The 26,360-nt window shown below is 40.8% G+C and overlaps 1 protein-coding gene across 3 annotated transcripts in view; it reads left to right on the top strand.

Annotated features, from left to right (window-relative positions):
* Window positions 1–24,465, top strand: part of TAF3 (TATA-box binding protein associated factor 3) — a 120,327-nt gene extending 95,862 nt beyond the window's left edge. For all 3 annotated transcript variants that reach the window (XM_056340021.1, XM_056340022.1, XM_056340023.1), the window contains 4 exons: window positions 1,958–2,040; window positions 17,523–17,778; window positions 21,458–21,564; window positions 22,312–24,465. In XM_056340021.1, coding sequence (XP_056195996.1) covers window positions 1,958–2,040; window positions 17,523–17,778; window positions 21,458–21,564; window positions 22,312–22,426 — 561 coding nt within the window. In that variant the 3' untranslated portion in view covers window positions 22,427–24,465. The remainder of the gene's footprint in view (window positions 1–1,957; window positions 2,041–17,522; window positions 17,779–21,457; window positions 21,565–22,311) is intronic.
* The last annotated feature ends 1,895 nt before the right edge of the window (window positions 24,466–26,360 follow it).

The raw sequence follows: 26,360 nt of genomic DNA, 5'->3' as shown, positions 1-26,360 counted from the left end.
TATAACTGTGAATGCTCCTTAATATTCTCTCTACTCCAGTCATGCAAACTGTACGCACAAACCCACGTTGTAGAAAGGTGCTTCCTCTCTCCTGTCAAAGGATGATATTTAGGATTGTGGTGGAGCCCAGTTTTCCTCTTACAGCAGACTGCAATGTCGGTATCTGAGCATAAAGAAGTGTTTTACTTGCTTTTCTTCTGCCACATGAGCCCACATCACCATTGTTTAGAACATCTTGGTGGTGTACAAATAATAATAGAGAACCTATATACAAAGGACCGATGGCATGGCTATTGTGCTGTGCTGTGTGCTGGAAGCTAAGCAGCAGTGTCTGTCCTGGGAAGTTTTGTTTTCAAAGTAGACACTACAGAAGGAGGAGAAACCTTTAGGAAAAATCTTTCAGGGAAAAAAAAAAAAAAGAGGTAAAATAATCTGTGCAAAGCCATGTGCCTGAGCCTCCTGTAGCCAGGGTTCAATTCTGTGTCTCTGTCCCGTGGATGCTGCTACAGGTTTAGATGCCAGGAAAGCAGTTAAGAGACTTACCTATGGGAAGTGGCAGTGAAACTGTTGCAGGCATTAGGAGCTTCAGAGGGAAAAAGCTCTTGCAACACTCCAGGGGAATGACATAACAAAAAGCCCCTTGCTATATAAACAAAGAGTAGAGAGAGCCTGTGAAGTAGGCTAATACATATCCATAGAGAGCTTTATTGAAAAGCATGGTTAGCTGTGTCAAAACAGAAATACTACTGAGGCTGCAGCCCTTCTCTCTCTGGAGTAGACATCTCCTAATGAGCAGCCTCAGTTCTTTGGGCAAGGTGTGTGGCATGGGACTTCGTCATTACCATTCCTCAGTGTAAGTCCTAACTGAGTCCTCCCACTCTGGCCTGCCATCTCCTGCACTGCTTTCTGTGCTTTGAATTGATTGTTGGCCCTCCCTTTCTTTTTGAAAGCTTTTTAAAACAGATTTCTCCCACTGAGATTTTCTTGGGTTTCCATTTAGTGTATGCATACTGTTTCTGTGTCTTTAAGTTCCTGGACCAGAGTCAGCTAGTTTGTTATTTTATTAAATACGATGATGCACATGCTCAAAATGAGATCAGTCTCCCTTGCTTTCTCTCTATGCACATATATAATGTATACACACTTCTCATATATATGGATATAAATTGAGCAACTTATGTATGGAGAATCATTAGTGTCAAATGCAAAATCTGAGATGATTCTGTGCAGGTTTTGCAAAGCGGTAGCTCAATGGGAGTTGGTAATTTTGACAGATACTGGTTCAAAGAGTTTAAGGACATACTCAAGTGGCCCAAACTCCACCAGATACTGGGCTTAGAAACCAGGCTATCTGAAAAATAGCCATTAGAAACCTCAGCCTAATTGCATTAAAAAGCCATGATTCTGTTATACCTATGTGGATAAGTACTTCCTTAAAGTATTCAGTGTTGGTGCTTGGAGTTTATTTGCTTCCTTTGTGTCTACTTGTGATTCAAGAGTGTCACAGTACATTTATCTAAGGAACTTGGCAAATAATTGAATTTAAATCTCAGAAAAAAAGTGCAAACACCAACAGGTACCTATCAAGTTTGAGTGCGAAGGTCAAAGCATTTCATGTCATTGTTTAGAAACATACCATGGGGTTTTGTGTCTCGAGAAAAATACTAAATTGGGAAGACTTGTTAACAAAGTCTATGTGCAGGTGCAAATGCTGCGAAGTGTCAAGTTGATTTTTTAGTCTAGAATTTATATTTGTGATTTGCAATGGCTGGGAGCTCCCCACAAACTCTGATTGTCCATGCCACAGCACGAAGCATGAGAGCACGGTGATCACTCTGTCGTAGGGCTGCCTCATTAAGCCAGTACACTGGTTAACTCTGCCAGTCCTTTCATGTAATTAATGTATTTTGGGAGTCTACTTTCAGTCTTTGATTGATGATTGTGTTCTCTTGTACAGATAAAGGTGGAACCAGTTGTTCCGGCTCCATCACCAGTTATTCCTCGGCTGACATTAAGAGTGGGTGCAGGCCAAGACAAGATGTAAGTACGAATAAAGCCATCTGCAAGGTGTATGCTTACCACAGTTCATCCTCTGTCACTTGTGGTAGCTCTTACTTTCAGTGGGAAATGCTTAAAAATTAGTGGCAAATGATATTCATATAGCTATGACATGTTCTGACCATTCTAATGAATAATCAAGCAGAACACTTACCAGTAGAAACTTTTTGGACGTTTTGCCCTTTCTCGTCTACTCTACAAGTGGGACCCATCATCTTCTGTCCATCCTACTGCATCTCCTACTCTGTGCCTTTCTAGAGCGGGGATTACAAGACTCCATCTAGACTCGTATGATGCCTCCAGTCACATTTAGTGAGGTTTCCGTAATGGATGGTTATGCCTAGTGTAACCTGCAGCTAAGTTTCATAATGCTCTTCAGCTAACAGTTGTTTTATGCTTTAAAACATAACAGTTGAAATTTCCTTCATACACATCTGTTTTATTATAACTGTTGATGTTTATTCATTAGTGTACCTAACACATTTCATATGTTGGTTCATTAGCTCCCTAATTATGGGGTGCTGTTGTACAAATAATAGTTACTTTGTACTGTATGAGCGTAAATAGGATGATCCCTGTCCTGAGATCATACAGCATAAACAAGTGGCTGAAGAGGTTGGGGAAACCATGCGTCACGGGGCCCCTTAGGCTGGCCCTGTGTTGTATGTGAATTCTTTTAATCAGTTTTTTCACGTTGTTTTTAATGACACAAAGCACACTTTCATGTCTGATGGTAAACACGAGCACCAAACAGATTTTTCCTTTCCATTCATCACATTAAATATTGCTAGTGTAGTCGCTTCTCTTTTATAGCCATTGTGAACTAAATCTCCTAATCGCTAATTTTTCTACTTTTTAGAAGTTAAATAGCATCTTTGATGATTATTCTCTTTTGCTGTGATGTCCAACTTCACCCCAGTAGATAACTGTGGCTTTTACTGGTTTGAAGTTTGAAAGGACTTCAGTAATTTCTTGGTTTCTATGGGACACCCCACCCCAAATTTCAGGGCTTTTTCCTGCTCTTCAGTAGTTTCTGCTTTCTTCCTTTCACAATATTTGAGTATGATCTAAATTTCTGTGCCTCAGATCGCTGTACGAAAGCTCCAGCTTTCTCAGAACAGTTTTCTGTCCTGCTGTGCGTGATTTGAATGTGCACAGCTGGACAGACTGTCCCTTTAAAGTTCACAAATCCATTTTCCTCCTTGAGAAGCTATGGATACTTTTAAACTCTGCTTTTTCAGGGACTGTACAAGTGTTTATATGGGGAAAATGAAGTCATATTTTCAAGGCAGAACTTCTGAAGTTCTGAAGCCATAATTTAGCACCCAAGAATTGACTTTGCTACCCGTCTTATCTCACCCCAGTCTTTCTCATACCCACACATATTTTGAGAAGGGACTTCAGACTCCATCTGCTTGATACAAAATATATGGGTACATTGTCATCAGCCCTGCCAGTCTGCAGTGGGTCAGAGACACTGAGATCTTGTTTTATGGCCTTTTGGGAAACTCGCAACTATTCCAGTTTCCTGTGTGCATCTTCAGTGGCACCTTGACCACCATCTGAGGACCTCAGATGTTGAGTTCCATAGTGTGGCAGAGCCCAGGGTTTAAACCCCAACTTCAGGATGGGAGATACACAAAGGTGACTTAGCTCAAAGTTTCCAGACAAATTAGGGGAGAATTAAAATACTAAGGCTGAGATCTTCAGGGGCAGGGGAATCCTGGAGGCAGCTGGTAGCAAATGCTAAAGAAGTGGTTGTGCTGCAGCTCTCTGCACCATCAGCTCGGCCTAAGAAGGGAACTTCATATTCTCCACATGACACTCGTCCTTGAGATTGCTTTAGGCTGTTTAACCAAATGAGGTTTGATATTTGCTTAATGGTTTCCCTTTTCTACCTTAAATACCTCCTCACTGCCCACCATACTGGCACCCTAAAGTTCTCCCAGTGTAATGGCTGTCTCGCCCAGTTGCACCTTCTGGCTGATGGCAAACAAGAACTTACAGAACTTTGTAATAGCTTTTAGGATTTTTCATAGTTTGCCAAGGCAAAATCCAGCAACAAATGTACCATTACGCAAGTAAATACAGTTTTGTGCCACATGGCTCTGGCAGCTGTTTTATACTGCGTGTCGATCCGATGTCTAGTGCAGCAGGGCTCGCAGTGGAGCTGTTCTCTAAATAATACTTTTGCTTTCATCCTCAACAATTAATGTTCAGCCTGAACTCAGAGCATATTTTAATTTTCACGTGTTGTGATCATTATGAAAGGGACTGGTGTGGCTCTGAGCCAAGGCATTATGTAGCTGTGTGTGGGCTGGACCTCTGACGTTGCACCAGAAGTCCCTGCGACCTCTGTTTAAAGTTACTAGTTGAAAAGACCATAGTAGAATCACCAACCTTTTAAGTACAGGCAGAGACAAAAGCTTTTGTGATGTGTTATGGTAAGGGAAAGTTAAATTTATGTTTCATCTGTGTTGATAATGAAGTTCTGAATATCTGGTAATGATCATATAGAAATGAGTAACAACTAGATGGAGTAATGGTTATTTCAGTTTTCTCTGCTAGTGAGAACTGTTTGGAGGCTTTTGGAAGTACTTAAGTATCTATTCAGCTGGAGGTTGGTTGGTTTGGGAGAGTGTCATATAAAACATTGTCCCCAATGGAAGTATTTACAGATCTTTGTGAGGCCATGAAGTCTTCAAATGTCTGAAGAAAAAGTGTCAGGTTGATGGTTCTCGAAATGGAGATTCGCATCACACCATAAACACAGCACCACAACGGGAACACAAGTTTACTCAAATGATGCAGCAGTGGTGAGGAAAATGTCTTTGCAGCATAGCAAACACTTTATCATTTCACTTTTTGCCTCCTCTGCTTGGACCAACATACAAAGCAGTGATGGTAGCGACAGAGAAGACTCCTTCTTTCTCGTTTCTGTGAATATGTGTACATACCGCTCCTAGAGTCAGAGTGGTAACTGCATTTGAGCTTCTCTGGTGTGCAAATAGTCTTACAACATACATCAGTTCGAAAGAGACAGCTATTAATAACGTTAGGTTAATAGACATGAAAATGTACTTTTGCTGAAGGATGGATAAGCCAGTATTAGAAAAACTGGTCTGCTTTGGGGGTTTTTGCAAGTGTTTTAACTGCACAGTAAAACAAAAAGAAAGTAGATTAGAATCAAAGCATTTCCATCTTAGTTGTAAACAATTACAGCAATACTTGCATGGGTACCACATTAGAAGAAATTTACTGGATTCCATTCTAATGCAATTAGAGCTAATTTTGTTCTTTAAATGAATAAAAGGTCAGCTAGTAAATCTAGTTTATCTCAAGTCCAGGCTTCAATAAATTGTTTTATTTAATTTGTTGTAAAAGATCTTATCCTTAATGGGCCTAGCTCTTATTGGTTTGCTTGTGTTCTAAAATATTTATGACCACCTTTTTAGATATGATTTGAATGATATGTCAGAAGGGTTTTTCACTGTTGGTTTTTTTTTTTCCATTCCAGTGTTATCAAGGTAGATTGCTAACTGAGTTAGTATAGGAAGGAACTAGAGATGCTATCTTTTTAAAAAAACACAAAACAAAACAAAAAACCACAGCTAGTATAGACTTCTAAATTTTAAATCAACTGCAACTGATGAGCAGAATTTAATAGTTTTATTCAGTTGCATCATGGTTTCTTTTTGTCTGGTTATTTTTCCTAAGCCTAATCATTTTTCATGCACTTAAGTTTTTAAAAAGCGTATCTGTTGATGAGGTGTTGACATTCAAGCTACTACCATACTTCACATAAACTTCAGCAAAAGTATGTGCTGTTATTTTTGATACATGAGATAAATTTATTCTACATTTAAATACAGCTTTTAAGAAAAGACACAGGGCTTCTGACACTAACACTAGACCACAAAGCAGAGTACCACTCACTGGCTGCCGTTTCAATGCTTCAGTGACTTAGAAGCAGGATATATATTTTTTGTGAAATCAAGTCTGCAAATTTCATAGAATCACAGAATGGTTTGGGTTGGAAGGGACCTCGAAGACCATCTAGCCCCAACCCCCCTGCCAGGGGCAGGGACCCCTCCCACCAGCCCGGGTTGCTCCCAGCCCCGTCCAGCCTGGCCTTGAGCACTGCCAGGGGTGGGGCAGCCACGGCTTCTCCAGGAAACTTGTGCCAGTGCCTCAAGACTCATTGTGAAATTTAGCCTAAAATTTCAGGCTTTTGCTCCAGATTCATGCTGCATTGTATCATAGCTCTGCCATCAGCAGGGAACCTGGAAACCAGACATGAGAAGAGGAAAGGCAGGTATTTTAACAGTGTTTAACTTGTAAACTTGACCTGCTGCTCTAATGAAGTTACCCTTTGTCTTACATATTTTTAAAGTGAGTAGATATGTGAATTTCTCTGAAAACAAATTGCATGCATGCTCAGGTACGTATGCACGTCTATAAAAAAACTATACTAAATAATGTATGTATACTAAATAAGAATCCTGAAAGGATGAAGGGATAGAAAAATTTTTGTTATCCAGATATTTAATTGACTCCACTAAAGCTTTTTATTGCTTTGTAGGATATTAATCAGTCCAAGTCCTAATTTGTGGTCGTTTGGAGGCTCACTTGACTGCGTGATCCCCCATGACAAAAGCCACCAGTGTAGCTAGCTGACATCCTTTGTAGGCGATCTCAAAACCAAGTGACAATGCAGACCAAATTATTTTGTGACCAGTAGATGTGACCTCTCTGTGTAATATTAGTGACCCAGAAGCATCCTTTTGGAACTAAGAGAACAGGGGAACCTGTCCTGTTGCTTTCTGTTTTATTACACCGAGTTTCTATGATCATCCATCTAAGAACTTCTACCACAATAAGGTGCTCATAGCATGTATTTTTATAAGTTGTCAAAATAGCATGTGTCTGAAAAAGTGGAAGCCTGGAAGGAAATGCAGCTTGAGGAAATCTCCTCATTGAAGCTATAACCCTACCTGAAGCACAGCTGGACTGTTGGAGGAGTTTGTTTTGATGAATGTATGTGGTTTGGGTCATCTTTGCTCCTTGCTCAAGAATTTTTTAAGTGCAACCACACTTGGGCAACAGAATTGCAGTAAAGTAGTTCTTCATTCATACTTTTTGGAACTCTGTAAAACTTAAATATCTAACCTGCAGCATGCAGAGTACCACCAAGTTTATTATAGGGTAATGTTCTCCAAAAAACAGATGCCTTAATCATAGATATTCTATCTGCAACTAGCTTAATTTATGTAAGAGTTGAGCTGCAAACTCTCCAGAGACTGAATTTTCTTGGGAATACTACACATGTACGTACACAGTCAGACTTTAAAAAGGTAATGGGACCAAGGGCAGGGAGAAGAAGGTTTTAGCAAATCCATTGATACCCTTTTCATTGACCTGGTTGAAGACAAGAAATCAGGCAAGGACCATGTTGGTGTTTCTCTAAGCTCACTGGGGATCTGTAGTTGCTACTGTACCGTGAATACTTTTTTTTTTTAAGTTGCTCAAACTTCCTGGAGTTGTGAAAAAAAGCTGGATATCTGAGACAGGACTTTGCCGTTAGCTTCAATTAAACCAGAATTCTGCCCTATGTAGTTTTCAAGAATGTATCTTACTTTTAAGATCTTTGGTCATCTTTGGTGGATATTCAGGAGCTTTATAATTTTTAATAGGGTTGTTCTTGTACAGGTAAATCAGACTGTGTGAAGAAACTTTGAACTTTGGGTGCTGTTTGGTGGAGATCTACTCAGACTTTGATAATTTAGATTACTGTCTTCGTAGTGTTTGCCCACAATAGCTGAATAATGGGGTTCATTAACCTCCCTGTGTAGGCATATCCAAATTGTTTGCCTCTAGCCTTGGCTCCCTACGTGTGGCCAGGGAGGAAAGGTTTGGCTTTTTATTGACTTGTCAAGCTGTAGGTTTGCATTACCAGCCAAGTAGCTCGTGACCCATTCCCTTTATTTCACTGTTTTGTGGTGGGGAAACAGGTAAAGGAATCCTGCTGGAAGCCCCTCCTTCCGCACGTTTTTATGAATAAGAGCAGTGTTTGGAGCAGCTAAGGCACCGTGACCAAATCCTCCAAAAGACGTAATGCAAGCAGCATGGAGCTATTGTGGGACACAGCTGTGGGCGGTGTTGGTTACCCTGTGAGACGCTGCTTATTCAACAGAAAGCTCTGGAAGAGAACTTATTGTGGAATTAAAGAGGAGGGAAAAAGTGATACTTCAGGGAGAAAAATGTAGAAGGGTAAACCACTGTTTGGAAAAAATTAAACAATAGAGTCCGGGTAGCAAAAGTCTGTGTTTATTGCTGTACTAATGGGTATCCCTATTATTTTTACAGTGTAGCATGTAGCAGAGAAAGACCATGTTAGCCGTGCATTAACAGAATTAGCGCTCTGGGTGTCGATCCAACTTTTGCTGTAAGACGGAAGAGGGCGTGTGATGGTGAAATCATTTTTGATATGATCAATAGACCACCTAAGTGAGGAGGCAGAGTAATGAAAAATTATCGTGCTCCTCTCTGAAGCTGCAAAGGTGTGCTTAAGGAATTCCAGTGATCTTTACAGCTTTCATAAATCTTTGTGTGTGTTTGTGTGTGTATATACATACCCACATTTTTCTGTTTTGTAGTCTTTTAAATTCTAAGAGCTGGAGGACTGATTTTCAGTGCCTTTTTAAATGCTGAATGTATTTTAATGAAGATATTGTCTCAGTTATGATTCCTATCCCATTCGCGATTTTTCTTTTTTAATGTAACATGTTTGCCCTGATCCTGCAGTAAAATCCCCATGTGTGGTCTTGTATCAATCTAGAAGCCTTGTTCACTTCGGTGGAGGCTCCCCAGCCTCTCCCTTGCTGCAGGATTGCCACTTTTACATGGAAAAAAAAAGTGAAAAATACCATATCCCTTTACCAAAACAAGTAAATTATCATTTTTGTTTATAATTGTAGCAGTGATTTAGAATTTTTTCTTCATTGAGTGTGAGTTATTTTCAACTTCAGATGTAGTCCTCAGCTTTCCCTCCACCTTTTTTTTTTTTTTTATTTACTGAAGCCACCCCAACTAATTATTTATCCTGTTTATGGTAGGTGGTAGGCTGTGGCAAATTGTTTTCGTTTTGCTGCTGGCCACATTGGGTGATGACTCCAAAAGTGAATCCATAAAAAGGCTTGAGTCATTAGAAAACAAAACAACTTACTGTGAGATTCTTTGATTTTGCTGCTTATTGCTCAAGAGTAAAAAAATTGTATACTGTATACCGCAATTAAGAAAAAAAAATACTTCAGGCAGGTTTAGGCACATAAGCAAATCGCTTGGGTAAATGAGCATGAGCAACTGCCCTTAAAAAGCACAACAGAAACCAATCAAATATGTGTGAAAGATTAGAAAGGCAGATGGGTAATCGTTTAAATAATACTTTGTCTCCACAGAAGATGGCTGCAAGAGAAAGATACTGATTTGTTCTTGTCTTTGACAGAGGCACTTCTTTTTATGCACTCTTTTATTAGAGTTTTTAAACAAAAGTGAGGAAACTAGATAAAGCCAAGATTTCATGTTATAGTTCATGGGAGCTGGACATGGACAAGAGAGCCATAGAGAAGAAGCCATCCATAGACACGAAAGGAAAAGGTGGTCCTACCTGAATTTAGTAAAGTTATCCTGTGAGCGATTGCTGCTTAGCTGTATGGAGCCTCCCAGTTCAGGACTGACTAGCTCGCTCAGTTCTTTCAAAACCATGTCTTGGTAACAAGCTGGAAATTACAGTTTTAGAGGTTTCTAAACCCATGCTGGCATAATTTTCTGGTAGTTAGTAAAATTCATATTCTACACTCTTTCCCATTAAAGAGGGTAGGTGTAGGACTGGTTTATGGGCAAGCTTCCTAGATCATGCATCCTATAACATTTCCCAAAACAAATGACAATATTTGCAAGGAACACGTAAGAGAAAGTTTGCAAAGAGCTCATTGGCATAAACGTGTTTTACCAGCTTCTGGGTTTGCTGCTGAGAGCTCAGCAGAAGGGGATAATGCCAGGTGGTTTTCACATTGAAGCTCTGAGCAGCTTGTTATTGATGATAAGAGAGAAAAGAAGATGAAAGATACCAAGACGCCACGCTACCAGCTCAGTTTTGTTTTGCCAGACTGGCAATGAACCATCCGGAGATGTAAGTCAGAATGGTGAGAAAGAATGGGAGGGAGATGGAGGAGTCATTGGCAAAAAGGTGTTTGTGGTTGTTGGGAGAAATACTCTGGTGTAACAGATACAGAGGGTGGAGGCCAAGGGCAGATCTCTGTTTCGCTTAAAGTAATGGAAAAATAAAGAGTAGAATACTTATAATTCAGTTTCAAGAGTGCAAATGTCCATAAACCAAAGGGCTTAGCTAGAAATGTCAGCTGGGCTGAAGACCTAATGTATTCAAAAGTGGTGTTTTCTGCCTGTGGGAACAGGGCACGTGTAGCAAAATGCCTACAAAGTGAATTGTATAGGTAACTCCTTCCAAAAGAACGTTGGGAATAAGCATTGTACCTCTAAGAGAAAAAGAGCATTAGCAAAGAAGTTATAGGTCTTCAAGGCAGAAGACTGGAGGTGAAGTCAGGCTTGACGGAAGTCAAACAATTAAATGTTGTGAAGGATATTGAGCAAATAGGACAAGAAGGGAAGAAGGAGGACCATGGAAATGAAGACAAGGAGAAGATGAAGGGTAGTACAGGTATGAGCCAAGAACAGAAAGAATACTTTCCTTCTGACCCTGTGTTCATTCTCTCCTCTGCTGAGGACTAGGACAAGATGGATAGCAGCATTAGAGTGACAGTGGTGGAAATTACAGTAACGAATCAGGAAGCAAAATACAGGGACCTTTACGCACTGAAATCAAGGAATGGGATAATCTTTCTCCCAAGTTCTAAAAGAACTGGGTCATGAATTTGCAGACTCAGTGACAAGTAATTTTTAATACATTTATTTTTATTTCAAAATGCAATGTTCGTTAAGTCTGTTTTTAATAAATAATAGAAAAAATACAAGTACTGAAGAAAGGAAGAAAGGAAAAGTAATCTGGACACCTGATGACAGCAGTACACATGATTATAAAACAAATCTCAGAGGAAGGTCTGATTAAAGGTTTAGAAGTAATGGAATAATACACAGAAGAGAAGTGACATCTGTCTCATATCAACAGAGCTTGATAGCAGTCTTTGATAAAGGATTGATTTTCTAGGTTAGCCTAGGCCAGTTGGCAGTCCCTGCCAGAGATGGGGCTGGCAATGGCTCATTTTTTGCCGTGCATCTTAGGTATCTGTTTCCACCACCAATGCTGAGAGCATCTGCTTCCCTCCCACTGCAGGGTGATTTCTGGACTGGGGAAGAAGTCACTGGGTGCAGGATCAGATTGCTTCCCCTCCAAGGGAAGGTCTCAGCTGTGGTGGAGAAGAGGTGAGACACTCCCATGTGTGTAGCTGGAATACAGTTTACTTTTGTCCTACTGTTGGAAGAAGGAATGCTCTATTCTGGATGAATAAAAGATGGCCAGTTTGAGCTGGATTGCAGGAAAACGTTTGATATTATCACAGAGGACATTCATAGCAAAGATGGGATTAGCAGAGGAACGGCTCAGCAGTAAGGAACTAGCTCAAAGGAAGATAGCAACTGAGAGTTGTAGGAAAGCTTATCTAACCAGAGAGGAGGTTAGTAGTGAACATGCTCTGGGATGTATTTCAGGACTGGTTTGATTTAATAATTTCATATAAAATTTCATCACAGAAGGAGGTAGAACACTGATGCTTTTTGTTGGCAGTAAGGTTGAAGGACCATGTCAGTACAAATGAGGATCTAAGGATTGTCTGGAAAGAACTGGAACCCCTTGAACAGAAAGGAAAAACGGTATTTAATTCAGTAAATGCAAAATTGCATTTAAGGCTTTGCATTTGAAGTGTACCAATGGAAACTTCAGCCAGAAGCAAAGACCTGATTAGTAGGTTTGTCACTACGGTAGGTGCGTTAAGTGGATGAGGGATCATTAGTTGATCACAGAATGATGGAGGTGCCAGCATGATACAAGTGATTTTAGTAGACAGAGTGGAAGTGTCCAGGTCATCATACGAGAACCTGTTGATACTTCATCTGAAATGTTATATTCAGATTCTTGAAGGCAGCTTGTGTGCAGGAAGGATGAACTGGGAAGAGCAGGTGCAGAGAAGGGCTTGGAGCACTGTTAGGAGGAGCATAGGGGAGTCTGTGTTATGCTAGGAGAGCGACTTTGTGTGTTTAGTCTAAGATGTGAAGAGGGGATATGACTTCTGGCTACACATACCTCAGACAAGTAAATGTTTTGGAGGGAGAAAGTGATTTCAGCCAAAGAACAATGTTGGCACAACATAAAATGGGACATAATTGCCTATGAATGTAGGCTGGGAATTAGAAGAGGTTGCTGTGCCACCAGAGCAGTGAGATCCTGGAACAGAGTAATGGTGGGGGCAAAAAGATTAACTGGTTTTAAGATGATGCTCAATAAACTTGTGAATGGGATTAGGTGATGCAATGCCTGCAAAATCACTAGACTCACTTGCCCAGGAAGGGATGTTTACAGGGTTTTGCCATGGTGATGAAACAGAGAACGGGCTGTTGAGCTCCATGGGCACCATTGAAGGTCAACACACACAGAAGCCATGCCATTTGTGTGATACCAAGCAGCGTCCACAAAAATGGATGGTATCTTGGAATAAGTGTTCAAAGTTCATTTGCCTTGATAGAGAATATCACATTGCAAGCAAGCAATTTATCACATAAAAATATTTATTTTTTTTAATTTCAAGTTTAAGTACTGAAATCTTTTCACTTGCAGAATTTCTGGGGGCTCCACTGTAGTTTTAATACATTTTGGCACTCGGCAAATGCACGAGTTGGTCACAGCATGTATTTGTGGAGCTTGTATTTGCCAATATTACTTGTTTGCACAGAATAAAATATTCAGCAGGGCATAAGAGATAAAAACTAAATTTCTCTTTCTAAAAGTAATACGGGAGTTAGCCTACATTACAGGGCTTAAATTACAGTGATTCTCCTCCAGAGTTGGGAAAAAAATTTCAAAATCACCTCTAATCTTTGAAGAATCTAAACCATATGGAAATCTTCATGATTCCCCTGGGTGTTTTTGACACTCATAGCCACAGGTCTTCGAGTATTTCATATTTTTTCTGGTGAAACAAGCTCAGATCCAGATGTGAGATTTTTCAGTAATATAATAGTTACACCACTTTCTAGCATTGAGGAACTTATATCAATAAGGGAATATCAATACTAGTAGATAATAATATCACTTGTAATAATCCAAGTGAGTTGTACTAGTTTTAATTATGTCAGTGTCATTGATGGTGTCATTTTCCTACATACAAAGGCCGCATTAGCTCCTGTTCCTTGCTTAAAAATAGGTCACGGGTTCAGAAAAGAATTAGAACTTTTCAAACGTCATTTTTTCTTTGGGCAGAGAACAGCTTCTTCGGAGCTCTGCCTCTGAGAAACAATTTTTTGCTAGACCTTTCGAAGTACTGATAGAGCATTTTTTTGAGGCTCATCACCCATAGCAATCATTCAGCCCTGTGGCTCATATCCTATTTTTGAAAAGCCATTTCCTTTCAGTGCATATGTCTTTTCCCTGTGTTTATATGAAGCAGTCAATGGGGCTTTCAGCTGTAAGGATCAGAGTGAAATCAAATAAATTACTTCCAAAGATAGGAAACCATTTCACACCTTGGAGCATCATTTTGCTCCAGATGTAGCGTGTTACAGCTCATGCCAGTTAGAGCCGATTATAAACCAGCTGGCCTGTCGCAACAATTAAAATCTTGGTAGAATTTTCACTTTGCCTGCAAGCTGACACTTGGTTTTCATAATTTTGGTTTGGATCTGCAGCTGTGGATGGGGTGATTGCCCTGGAGTAATGTCTGAAATGGGTTTTCATTCACTCTACCATTATGAAGAGGTGTATGTAAGAAATACAATTCCTGATAGCATTTAAAAAGAAGTACAGAGTGAATTTAGCTTGGACACAACCAGATACACAGCATTTAGTTTCATTCTGGGGTTTTTTTTAAGGGAGTAGTATGGAGGCTCTTACTACCACATCTATGCCAAGGATTTTCTCACACCCCTTCATTCAGCAGGAACTATTTTGATTCAAAAACAGCTTTTAACTGACTTTTTATCTTTCAGTGTAGAACGTGTTTGTGATACATTGCCAGGCAAGCAGCCTGCAGAGAAGTCTAGCTCTTGTGTCAAGACTCCCGAGTGTTTCAGTGGTGGTTGATGTTCATTTGCATTTGGTTACTTAAAAAAATATTACTCCGGCCTCAGTTTTAGAGGTTTTGGATTGGAGTGGGGAAGGAGGTGGAACTGGGTCTTTAAATTTAGTATTTTACTTGCAGCCTTCTAATGCACAAGTGCTCATTTTGGAAGTGTATGAAAAGCACATTTGGGAAAGAAGGTAATGATATATGTATGGTGATGTCCCAATGTAGAGTTTAAGTCTTAGTAGGGACCTAGGTACCAGAAGGATCAAAGCTTTGCTGTAGAGAGTACCGCCTACTAGCAGTGTGCTCTCTGCCTCACTTTTCCTGTCTATAAAATAGAGCTCATAAATCTTGCCATCATTTACATAGTGTTTTGATATCAGGTTTCTCTTCAAGTCTGAAGTAACTTTAATTATTAGTCGTGGGACTGCTATTTCCCTTTGATTTCTCCCCACCTCCATATTGCCATGTGTGCAGCCCCTTCTTCAGGACAGAGGACAGGCTAAACCACCCTCGCTGAGATTACTCCGTCACCTCTAATGGTGTAGCACAAAGCCATTCATTTCTCCTGGAGTCTAAAGTCTCTGAACTTTATTAGCCCAAGGGAGTGGTAGGCCCAAGCGTGCTCCGAAATGCCGATCTCTTGTTTTGATAACTGAGCTCTAAAATCAAGATAAACAAGCTGCCCTATATACTGAACATGTCCTAATTGCACACTTCAAGCAAAGCAGCCAATCGATGAGTGTGTGTCGCCTGCTAATGAATATTTGTAGTTTTGGAAGATTTCATTTGTGATATTCCTTGTAGCTTTGGCAGTTATTAGCAGAGTAGCTTCGAAGACCCTGTTCGGGAGGAGAACCTGGCTTTATCTAGACCAAGAAACTCTGTAATTTAATTTCGTATGTTAGCTGGGCATGGGCACTCTTATTCAAATGGTATTAGCTAATACTTCTTTAAAACTGTTTACACTGTGTGCAAAGTTATGTTTAAAATCCTATTAGCTAATACATTTCCAAGTCTAGACTTGGGGAGGATTGACTCCCTGAAGAGCTCGTAGCTGGACTTTGTTTACTTGCAGGGGGTGGAAGAGGGGAGGCAGCGAAGGGAAGGGGTAATGATGTTTGAAACCGTCCAAATTACTTTTGCTGTGCCAAATATTTTGCTCTCTGTCCCTCTCCTCGCTTTTATTATTGCTAAGATTGCTTTTTATTGAGAGGTGGCTCTCAAGTCATGAGGGTGATTTTGCAAACCATGGGAGTATTGCCACCAACCAAGGGCACAGGCATTCAGCGTTGGGAACCAGGGCTCGCTCTGGGAGCTCTGGAAGGGGGAAGGCACAGAAGAAGCGTCTGTGTTGGGGTGGCCAGTCTGGCAGGAGCCCTGGGGAGCTGCACACTAAGACTTTCCTTGAACCAGAAACACATTGTGGACATTTAAGAGCCAAAGAGAAAACTTTCTTGGTGGGAGACAACAGATGTACTCCACTAAAAGGAGAAAGAGGCAGGATGTGATGTGTGGGTTGCCCCCAGGATGGCCTGGTAATAGGACTTTCTTCCTTCTGCATCTTACAGGCAATATAAATTCAGAGTCCTGCACTTTGACTCAGCCTAGCACCTTACTGACACGTACAAAGAGCCTGAGCTCCCGGGTTAGGTACCTGAAGCAACCACTAAGACATCAAGTGGTGTGAATGTTTTCAGTGTTGCTGATCATCTAATGTCTTTTAGATTCCGCTCCATTCTAAGTTTCTAAACTTCCTTGGGTTTGGTTTTCTTCCCCTAGTCGCTGATAGCAGGTCTCAGGAGGTAGGTGTGATGTTACAGTTGGCAGGTTAGGCAGGAATGCCAAGCCCATTGCTCTGTTTCCTTTTACTAAGTATTTTCACTGTAACTTGCTATAGTTCTGATTTAGTAGTGCAAGTGGCGTATCTTGGGAGAAAAAAACTATTATCTCAGCCAAGCATTAAATACTGTATAATTCCAAGCCTTTCTCAAATGATGGCTCGGATCATTGACTTGAAATGCAGACAATGTGTCCCATCGTAGTGATCCTGCCTTCTGAATATCATATGAGAGCTGCAGTAAACTCAAAAGTTGAATATAAAATTCCCATTGACATTGGAGCTGGACTTTCCTGGTTCTCAGGAATTGTTGCGATTTGATTTTTGTCATGGTTTTCCTACTGATGTCTCTGGGGTTTGCTTTCTTAAGGTTTGCTTTCTTAAGCTCTCCTCCACTCTGGAATGTCTAACCTTTCTTTAAATCTCCGTCTTCGTACAGTCCTGTCACAAATCAGTTGCACTCCCACAATTACCATTCAAATATAAATGAATGTTTACCAAAATGTGGTGAAACAAATAGATCTGTCCTGTGGTTTTTTTGAAGTTTTTTTAGTTTTGTTTTCTAAAACATCCTTTTCCTTCTCTTTATGTTTCTAATCAAGAGCATTATAGTAAGGGCTTTTTTGTCTGGTCCGTTAAATTGCATGCACATCAATAACCCTGTGTATCAACATTCATTAATAAACGTTGGGTCCTCTACGTATCCCCCTTTCCTGGACAAGATTATTCTATACTGTGTATTTACTAGAGCTACATCCTGTCTACTTTAGCTACTCGAGTAAGTAACAATATTTTAACTGCTGAGTGTATAGTGTGCGTCATTTATTTGTCCTGACTAGATCCACTGCTGATCTCATAAACATCTGGGGAAAGAAATACCGAACTAGCAAATATTTGGAGAACCCCCTAATGTAGGATCTTAAGAGGATGATATTGTCTCTCAGTTTGAAGGTTAAAATCAGTGCTGTTCACAGCTGATTAACTTTCCTTTCTAATATTTCCCACAAATTGAGCTAATAGAATAAAACTTAATGAAACAAAGTTTGGTAAAGCCACGGAGAATATTTGTATGACAGCCAGCTATTAGAGAGGTTCAGACTGCCCCAGCATTCGCTTTGTAGCGGCTCTGTGCTTTATCCTGGCCAGCGGAGGGGTGCAGCAATGACAACAGTCCTTGGGTTGTGTTGAAACAGCCACTTTGATGACTCAAAGGTGATGTGAATTAGCCGCTCTGTATTTTCTTCATATCTAGTCAGTGATTGATTGTTTCTTTCTTTCCCATCAACCAATGATTCTCTTTTTTGATCCTACAGAGTCATCAGCAAAGTGGTGCCGGCTCCAGAGGCCAAACCTTCTACTCCTGTGAGCCGGCCCAAAACACCTCCACCCGTGCCATCACCAGTACCAGCTCCTGTTCATGTCACCCCTCCTCCAGCTCCAGCCCCTCCTCCTCCACAGGCTACCGTCTCACCGGTCCTCATCCCACCGCCCTCTCCAGCTGTCTCAGCAGCAGGAGGCTCTAAAGCGCCAGTTAGGAGCGTCGTGACCGAGACCGTCAGTACTTACGTGGTAGGTAACACATGCTGCCATGTTTTCTCTCAATGCCAGTGACATTCATCTCTTGAATTGTTGAGCTCCTGGGTGACTCATCATCTCAAACTGATGGGACCTGGACTTGTGATGTTGCTCTCCATTAAGCTACTCTTTATCCAGCCCTTGCTTCCATGCACATGTTTTGAGGGGTTAATAATTAAAACACTGCTACTTGGATGGAATTTTTTCTTTTTTCCCATTTCAATGTTAAAGTTTCTTCTTACAAATCCAGTTATATCCCACTGGGTATTTTCTGCTAACTGAGCTAGAGCATTTATTTTTGGAGGTGGACTTTTTTTATAGATGCTTTCATAAGTGCTGAATTGAAATCTCAAATGTCAAACTTGCCATAGATTTTGCTGTCAGTCAGGTAAAGTACAAAACCTTCATACAACATCAAGAATTTGACTTAGCCCTCATTTGAAATGTGTAGAGTCCACTGATCTCCTTTCTGGGTTCCTCAGCCTACAGAAATTGCAAATGTGGATCTTGGAAAGTCTGTAAATAGTTTGTTAGTCTACAGTTCATTAGTCTGTTTGACATATGCTCTGAACTTGGCCTCTGACTGATAGCATTCTTTTAGAAAAGTCTCCCATCTAACGTGATGTAGGAGCTACATTCTCTAGAGTAACATAGGCATACCTCTGGGCAGGACTAAGTTTGCTGTGCTACTGAAATTTTCTGCTTTAGATGCAGTGTAAAATGGAAGTCCTGAGCATTCCTGGTCATTGAAGAGCAGCAGATACCATTAACAACAGCAGCAATGTTGTTATCCTCCCTGTCCTGGCTAAGTTCCAGCTTGGTTGGTGGCACCTTGCTTGTCTGTAGTGGGTAGCAGTTTAAAAATCTCACCATTTAAAACACCTAAAATTTGCTTTTACTACAGTTTCTTGCATTTTAGTTGCAACATATGCATGATTTTCCTCTCTTGTTTTTTGTTTTGTTTTGGTTTTTTTATTATTTCTGTTCCTGTAATGATTCCCAGTGTAAATCTACCCTGCCGTTTCTAATGGAAAAGGTGCTCTCCTCTGCTGGACTTAAACTCTTGTATCATGTTACTGGTCTCTATTTAAACAGCTGCTACATTTCACTCCCAAGTTAGTTACAGCACTAGATGACCACACATAGGCTGTGCATGTCTTTAGGGTGCAGGATACACGTCCTCGCCTTCTGTATCACAGGTGTAAGTGCAGTGTCACCGTATTACGATAGTGCTCAAAAGCCTGGAAAATCACTCTTAAGAGAAAAGCATTTCAAAAATACTGTACTGCTTCCTGTTTTCTTCAGTAAGCATTAAAAGCAAATGATTTAGAGGTTATGTTAGTTTAAAGAAGGAAAATGTAGAACATTGCCTAGGTAACTTAGAGTGGTAGCACTCTTAGCACCTTATGGAGAATGCAGAGGATGATGTAGGCTCCAGGTTATTTATTTCTTTTACAATACTATAGTTGAAATTAGGGCTTTACTGCATTAGGATCCAACTATGTGCACAGGCAGAGACTCCCGATGGGAAACATTGTAAGTCAAAAAGCTGAGAGAGAGGTTGGGAAAGAAAGGATCATTAATAACAGCCTCTTGTATGAAGATGCAGGACACAGAATGATGAAATGGCTTTCCCCGGCTTGCACGGGAAAGCTCTTTTAGAGATAAGGTTGGAGCCAGTGTGACACAGGTGCACAACTCCCTTCTGCAGGGGAGGACGGGAGGATGATTTTATAGCTTAAAAAGATACGGCATGGGATCTCCCTATAGGATAGCATCTCAGTAAGTGTGCTGTGGTCATTAACTCTCAGTGGTTTGTACTAAAATAGCATTCAGCAGTCACATGCTGTCCCTCCTTCTGTGACCTTTGGCTCATTAAGGAATGAGAAGTTACGCAATATTTTTAACATCCTCATTCAGCAGCCCAAGTTCTTGTTTAACAAACAGGCTGAGCTTTCAGTGATTACAGACCACCCTGCCCCTCCCCTGCCCCCGAAAGGCAGGCGTTCTGCAGAAAAACATCCCCCCTAAGGCTGGGAAAGTTAGGGTATCTGTCTTGCAACGGGGCAGCATCAGGCAGCTCTGCCTGCAGCTGGCAGCAGCAGTGCCTGGGACGGGCAGCACGGCGGTGGGTACCAGCCAGGTGCCAGTGCCTGTGCCAGGGGCCGGTGCGGCTGCAGCCAGGTTGCTCAGGCAGGTTGTAAAAGGCTGTAGCTGTCAGCCCAGCAGCCCGCGGCACTGCTTCTGGGCAGCACCACGGCACAGCATCTCCTCCTTCCCTGGCAGGATCACCCCCCAGAAACGGCCATGGAACCCTTTGTGCCAAGCGCAGGCAGTTCACCTGCAGAGCAAACGCTTCTCTAGCCACTGAAAATGATTTTGCAGAGGCAAGATTAGATGCGTAGATAGGAATGATTATTGCGATCAATTCGCTTTAAAATCGAGTTCATTTTATGGTGTTGCCTACTCCATATCGCTGTTGGAAAGGGGATTGTTCCCTGCTTAATATTCCTGGGCTTTGTATTTTCTAGTTCTAAACTGCAAAAAAAAAGCAGGGCCTTTAAGAGGAGTCAGTCAAGAGTGATGTGTTCGTTGCAGCTCTGGTACATTCGTATTGATTTTTCATGAAGTGGTGTGAGATGTACAGACCACCTTTAGTGGCTTCTTTTTTTTTTTTTTTTTTTTTTTCCTAAGAGCATTTGGGGCTTTTCATCTACTACTTTTTAATATAAATTTTGTAAGCTGTACAGATAGCAAGAAGTTATTGCTTAGATATATGTAAGTGCACAAAAGCTGAGAATAAAACAGTTTATGGTTTTGAGATTCAGTGATAATGTGCAAATCTTCATAAGGGAAAGATGAAATCAGGGTAATACCCCAGACATTTTGTACTTTGTAATGTTAATTGCACTTCTTTGGGTGGATTTTGTGACATTTTGCCTGTATGTTTTTACCAAAGACCTGTTAAAGAAACCACTTGGAATTTAAAAATACAAATAACGGGTCTAGCGGGATATAAATGCTAAAAAAATTCATAAAGCTCTAAATATGATAAATCCAGTAAGCAGCTGCCTAATACTGTAAATGATCTGCGTTTCTTGCTTCGTTTACCCTTTAGTAAATTGTACTGTGACATAAATGTCATAAGGGGAATGGAAAGTTACTCAGTAACAACTTTTTTTATATCCTGATCTTATCAGCTAGTTGAAGTTGAAGGCTCTGGCTAATAAGTAATACGGCAATATATACACATGGCACTGTATATTTTACATGCATATAGGACGGTTATCTTGCGCAGGAGGCTACCATCGCTCGTTCTCGCCATTAACAGGGTAGAATTTTAAAAACCGCGATGATATAGACAGAGAAGGAATTGTGTCCTTAAGCCCTGGCTCTGCTATATGTGAGCGCCTGTGCTTAGGTTGGGTGGTATAACTGGCTTTACTGGTTTACAGGACAATACAGAAAAATGCATGGTTTTGTCATCATGTACAGTATAGGAAAATCAATTGAGATAGAATGCCAAGCACTTAGGATCAGAGAATTCCTAAATAACAACCGTGGCTCCTGAATAGCTTTGCCAGTTAAGCAAGAAACTTTTTTTTTTTAAAATGTCAGTTTTGCTGCCTGCTTTGCCCTGAAAACCAGCTAACTTTCCTTTTCTTTGCGCCAGATCCGAGATGAGTGGGGTAACCAGATCTGGATCTGTCCTGGCTGTAACAAGCCAGATGATGGCAGTCCAATGATAGGTTGTGATGACTGCGATGATTGGTATCACTGGTAAGTTGCTCTCATCCATCCTATTCTGCTGTTCCTTGGCAGATTTGGGCTATATTATTAAAAACCTTTTTTTTTCAATGGTTCGTGACGCCAGGAATATTTAAAGGGCTTTACTGTGTCCGATTTAATAATCTGGAAGATATGTTTATCTCTGTTTTTCTGGAATTTGAAGAAGCGGATTTTAAGCTGTGAGGAAGAGTTACGTTTTAATTAATAGGCATTGATGATAACGGTTGTTTTTGAAACTGCTGGGAAATATTGCTGATTCCTGTAATTTTGTGAGAACTACAGGATTATGAGCATAGTGTATACAGATAGACATTTCAAATTATGAAGCATTGTATGAACAGTAATATAAATGTCAGCTCTTATAAAAGGGTTGGAGGGAATTAATCACTTTTTAGGCATTTTCTTAAACAGCTACATAAAATCCTAAGGTTTTTTGCAGATGTGTTAAAGAAGCATTTGAAATTATTTTAAATCTAGCCTATTATACCTGAAAGTGTGCTCACATTTTCTATTAAAAAAACATTTCTTATCTGAGTTCAATTTTTTTGTTTGTTTTGTTTCAAAGCAAGTGGGTTTTAGGTTTCTGTTCTTATATTCATTAACATAATGATAATAGAATTGCTCTATTAATTTGAAGGCCAGATCCTGTCTCCCAGTGAAGAGTTTCATTTCTTTGGATAAGAAACAGAAGTAACATTACTCCACTGAGATGATAAGATATTTTCCTGTCTTTCGCAGGCCTTGTGTGGGGATTACAACTGCACCCCCAGAAGAGATACAATGGTTCTGCTCCAAGTGTGCCAACAAAAAGAAGGATAAAAAACACAAGAAGAGGAAGCACAGGGCACACTGAAGACTTTGCAGTGGACTGAAGGCATGCGGGCGCCACAGCACCTTCTGCCCCGGCTCCGTTGCAGGGGGGACCCAGCCTGCTCGTGTCTCACCCTCCGTCACCAGCTGGTAGGGTTGTGACTCTGGAGTGAATCAGGGGCGAGGAGGTGCTCTCTGTCAGGGGCTGTGGCGTTTCACAGACTGTCCGAGCCCAGGGGGTTGGGTTTTGGTACATTCTGATGCTGTCTTTTCACCTACCGAGGGAAATTTGCACAGAGCGATATGAAGACTTCGGTAGTTCATGGTACCGCTCCTGCTCCTGTGGCTCGGCAGCAACAAAGATGAATGTTGTAAATACAGATACCTGTCCTGTTCTTTCTCAGTTTGTTATTAATCCCTCTTGAACCTTCGCAGGAAGGTGCTGAGAAGAGGAGAAAATGTAAATTGCAGTAAGTTGTAAACTGAGGGACCTTCTGGAATGATTTCTGTAGTCTGGATACAGTTCAGCCTCTACTCCTGCTGAGCCAGATAATCATAAAGTGGAAATAAAAAGTGGCTGGTAAATATTTTTGTGACGAGAATATATGAAGCTTTTTTCCTTGATTTTTAGTACTAACATAAAATAAACACGTTCAAGCTTTTGTGATATATCTTCTATTTTTAAAAAAAGAGAAAGTTTCTATTGTGTCGATTTTTTTCTTCCGTGTGAATTTATTTTGGTGGACCTGTAATATATTTTATACTTTGGTTTTTGTTTTTTAGTCTTTGTCAGTGTACCTTTTCATTGCTTGTACATTTCATTGGTGTGTAAAAACACTTCCCATTAAAAGAGCTTCACACATGTAAATAGCTGATATTTATAAAGTACTTTTTTTTAGTATTATCATTATTATTATTATGTTGAGGATTTTTATTTTTCTTTGCCTGAGTATACAAACCTAGCAGCTATTAAAAGCCCGTGTGACATACGCCTGTCCTTATGGCTTTAAGGGATTGGTGAGATCTGCCCCAGTGGTGCGTGCACGAGGAGTCGGCCAGCACCATAATTAGGCCTCGATTCAGATACTTAAACATGTGGTAACTTCTTAAGAAGTGAGTAATCCTATTGCCTTCAAGGAGCCTGTTCCCACACTTCGTTATACATGTGCTTAAACGCCTTCTGAATTGCGAGCTTAGGCCAGGGGGCTCTGCACTTTTGATGGTAGCTACAGTGTGTTAATCTGTAGCTGGAACTGAGCTTTTTTATTTCTTTTCTCTCTGTCTCTTTTTTTTTTTTTTTTTTTTTTTTTTAACAAGTGGTGGCCAGGTTGCCAAAATGATCTGGCTCATGTTTAGACAGAGGGGATGCAGAATGGCATCAAGGCCAGGAGATGTGTTACCCTGTATATCGCCTTGGAAAGACCAATAAAGTGAATACAAGTTGTATTCCCTGTTGAAAATGAGGGGGGAAATTGCAGGGGAAAAAAAAAATAATTCAGTATTAGATAGTGTAGTGCAATGGGTGTCAGAGCTAAATAAAATGTAAGAGTAAATCTTAAAAAAAAATCATACCTTTTGTTTTCGAAGCAATCTTAGGCTTCATTGGTTAATTTGGGGATATTTCTAATTTCAACCATACAGTGAAAAACATCTGATGTTTGAGAATATGGCCCTTTAACCTGTTGTGCAGATATTAAGAGTTATTTTTCAGATGCATCCAAATTGATATTAATGAGACTGAATTAGTCATGTTTTTAAAAGTACCAGTCTAGTTAGGGAAATGAGGCTTTGCTGATAGAACTGGTAAATTGCAGATCAGTGGAGATATGGGTGAAATTGGTTTATTAAAAGTGCACTGTTACCTTCTTTGTTCAATGCCATCTCATTTATATTCCGTCCCTGCTAATTACCAGTCAAGAAAGTTCTTCGGTTTGATTTTTTTATTATTATTATTTTATTTTGAATTGTTGGATGTTGCAAACCTGATTCTTGTTTTTTTTTCCATGTGTAATGTGCAGACGTACAAAATACCCAGTCTTTGGTCATTTCTGGTTGCAATAATAAAGAACTAGCTTTTGGTAAGTTGTTTATCCATTTCCTCCTCCCTTCCGTTAATCAGAACTTCTCACATTTAATCAACTGAATTATTCAAGGTGCCATGGGAGGGCTGAACTTTGCCGTTTGGATTGGGCATTCAGCTATTTCTATGCGTGCTTGTGTGTTGCTGCCACTGGGCTGGTTTCCTACCCCGGGTTTTATGATTTTATAAATGACCCCTGTGGCAATAAAACCAAAGCATCATTTTCAGGAGGCTTGTGTGTCTGACAGGATTAGTAACAGGAGAAGGGGCCCTTCACCTCCAGGTCAGCGGTTTGAAGCCAGCCTTGGTCCGTAGCCGTGCAGAGCCAGCCTCCCCTTTCATTTATGCTGGTGTGTATCAGGAATTGGTGGTATAAAAGAATAATCAGCTTCCAAAAATAGTTACCCCCCCCAAGCAGCCATGTGGCATGGACCTTCCTTACAGCCCCTCATACCACCCAACACTGAGCAAGCCCAGCTGCTTCCCCAGATGTTTTTATTTGCTGCTATTAACTTCACGGGTTGTATTTCTTCTCCATAAACTCTGCCAGAGTTAGGGCTGCTCCCTGGATGCGCTGCTTGCTTTTATGGGCAGACGTTTGTGTTCCTCTTAATCCTTTTATGACTTGGGCTTTGGACACCACCGTCCATGGGAAGAGGGCATGGTGGGTGGGTTGCAGGTTGGTTTGCTGGTTGGGCGTCATGGGAGAGCATCGTTGTCTCAATGGTTTTGGGCATTTGGGCAGCTTCATCCAAGAGGAAAGTCAGTGGTGAGCACTGCTTCTGGAAAAGTCTATTGCCATGGGTAGCGGGAGTAGAACTGGTTCAGTTTAGAAAGTAAAGAATTAGAGTTTGCAGCGGGGAGAAGACAACTTGCCATCTGCCTGTGGTATAAAGGAAAGACAATTTCCCCCCTTTACTGATGCACCATACGTAGTGGATTTAAGCTGGACGCTGAGCATTGGTGGTAAATGCTCAAGAAAAGAGCGTAAAAGCTATCCCGTGAGAAAAGCTTGTCGAATCCTGCCTTTACTCTGGGGCCAGATTATTATCTGGAGTCAGTTGGGAGTCGGTCAGTTGAGGCTGTGTCAGTTTATACCAGCCCAGGAGCTGCCCACTCGCGCGGCCGACGTTGAGGCTGGGGAGCAGCTCCCTTTATTGTGAAACGAGGTGGATTTTTTTATCCTTTTTATCCTGTAAATCCTCCTTTAGGGCAGCTTGTGCCTGCAGGTGGCTGGAGATGCCGAGTGCTCACTGCAAAGTGTGTTAGTCATTAGGCAAAATTGCGACTTGTTAATGAGTTTTGCACCAGAAAAAAACATGACGTTAATATCGAGGTGGTAAGCACAAGGCTGGGAAATGAAAGAATCAGTCTTGACTACTGATTTTTATTGGAGGACAGAGATATAAACACAGAGCATCCATTCCCGGAGTAATGGGCATGCACTTTTCCCAAGATAATCTTCCTTTGGGGCTGTATGTCGTGCTCAAAGCATCATTTCTCTGCTTGACAAGGTGTTTCTCTTCTGAAGGTGTCCGCAGCTAAGTACAGTGAGGATCTTTATGCTCCGCAACTGATTTGTGATTCCAAATGTCCTGGAAGAGAAAGGGGATAAAAAAAAAACCCTGAATCGGAGGGTATCAGAGCCTGCTGACTTTGTCTGAGCTTTCCAGAGATAAAATATAGTGTATTACTTCACTGTATCACCTAAACCTTCTTTGTTCTCCTTTCAATAGGACGATTAAACAAAGACCTACTAACCAAATTAAAGTATAAAATGAACGCTGAGATATGGAAACCTTGCCAGGAAGAATGTTAATGAATGAAGTTCACTAAAGGCATGCTGGCTAAGTTTTCAATACAAATAGTTTTATGGCCAATCTCTTTAGATCATAGC

Source organism: Falco biarmicus, chromosome 5, assembly GCF_023638135.1.
Source record: "Falco biarmicus isolate bFalBia1 chromosome 5, bFalBia1.pri, whole genome shotgun sequence".
In the NCBI taxonomy this organism is placed as follows: domain Eukaryota; kingdom Metazoa; phylum Chordata; class Aves; order Falconiformes; family Falconidae; genus Falco; species Falco biarmicus.
Note: the sequence above shows the minus strand (reverse complement) of the source record. Positions and strands in the feature narration are given on the sequence as shown.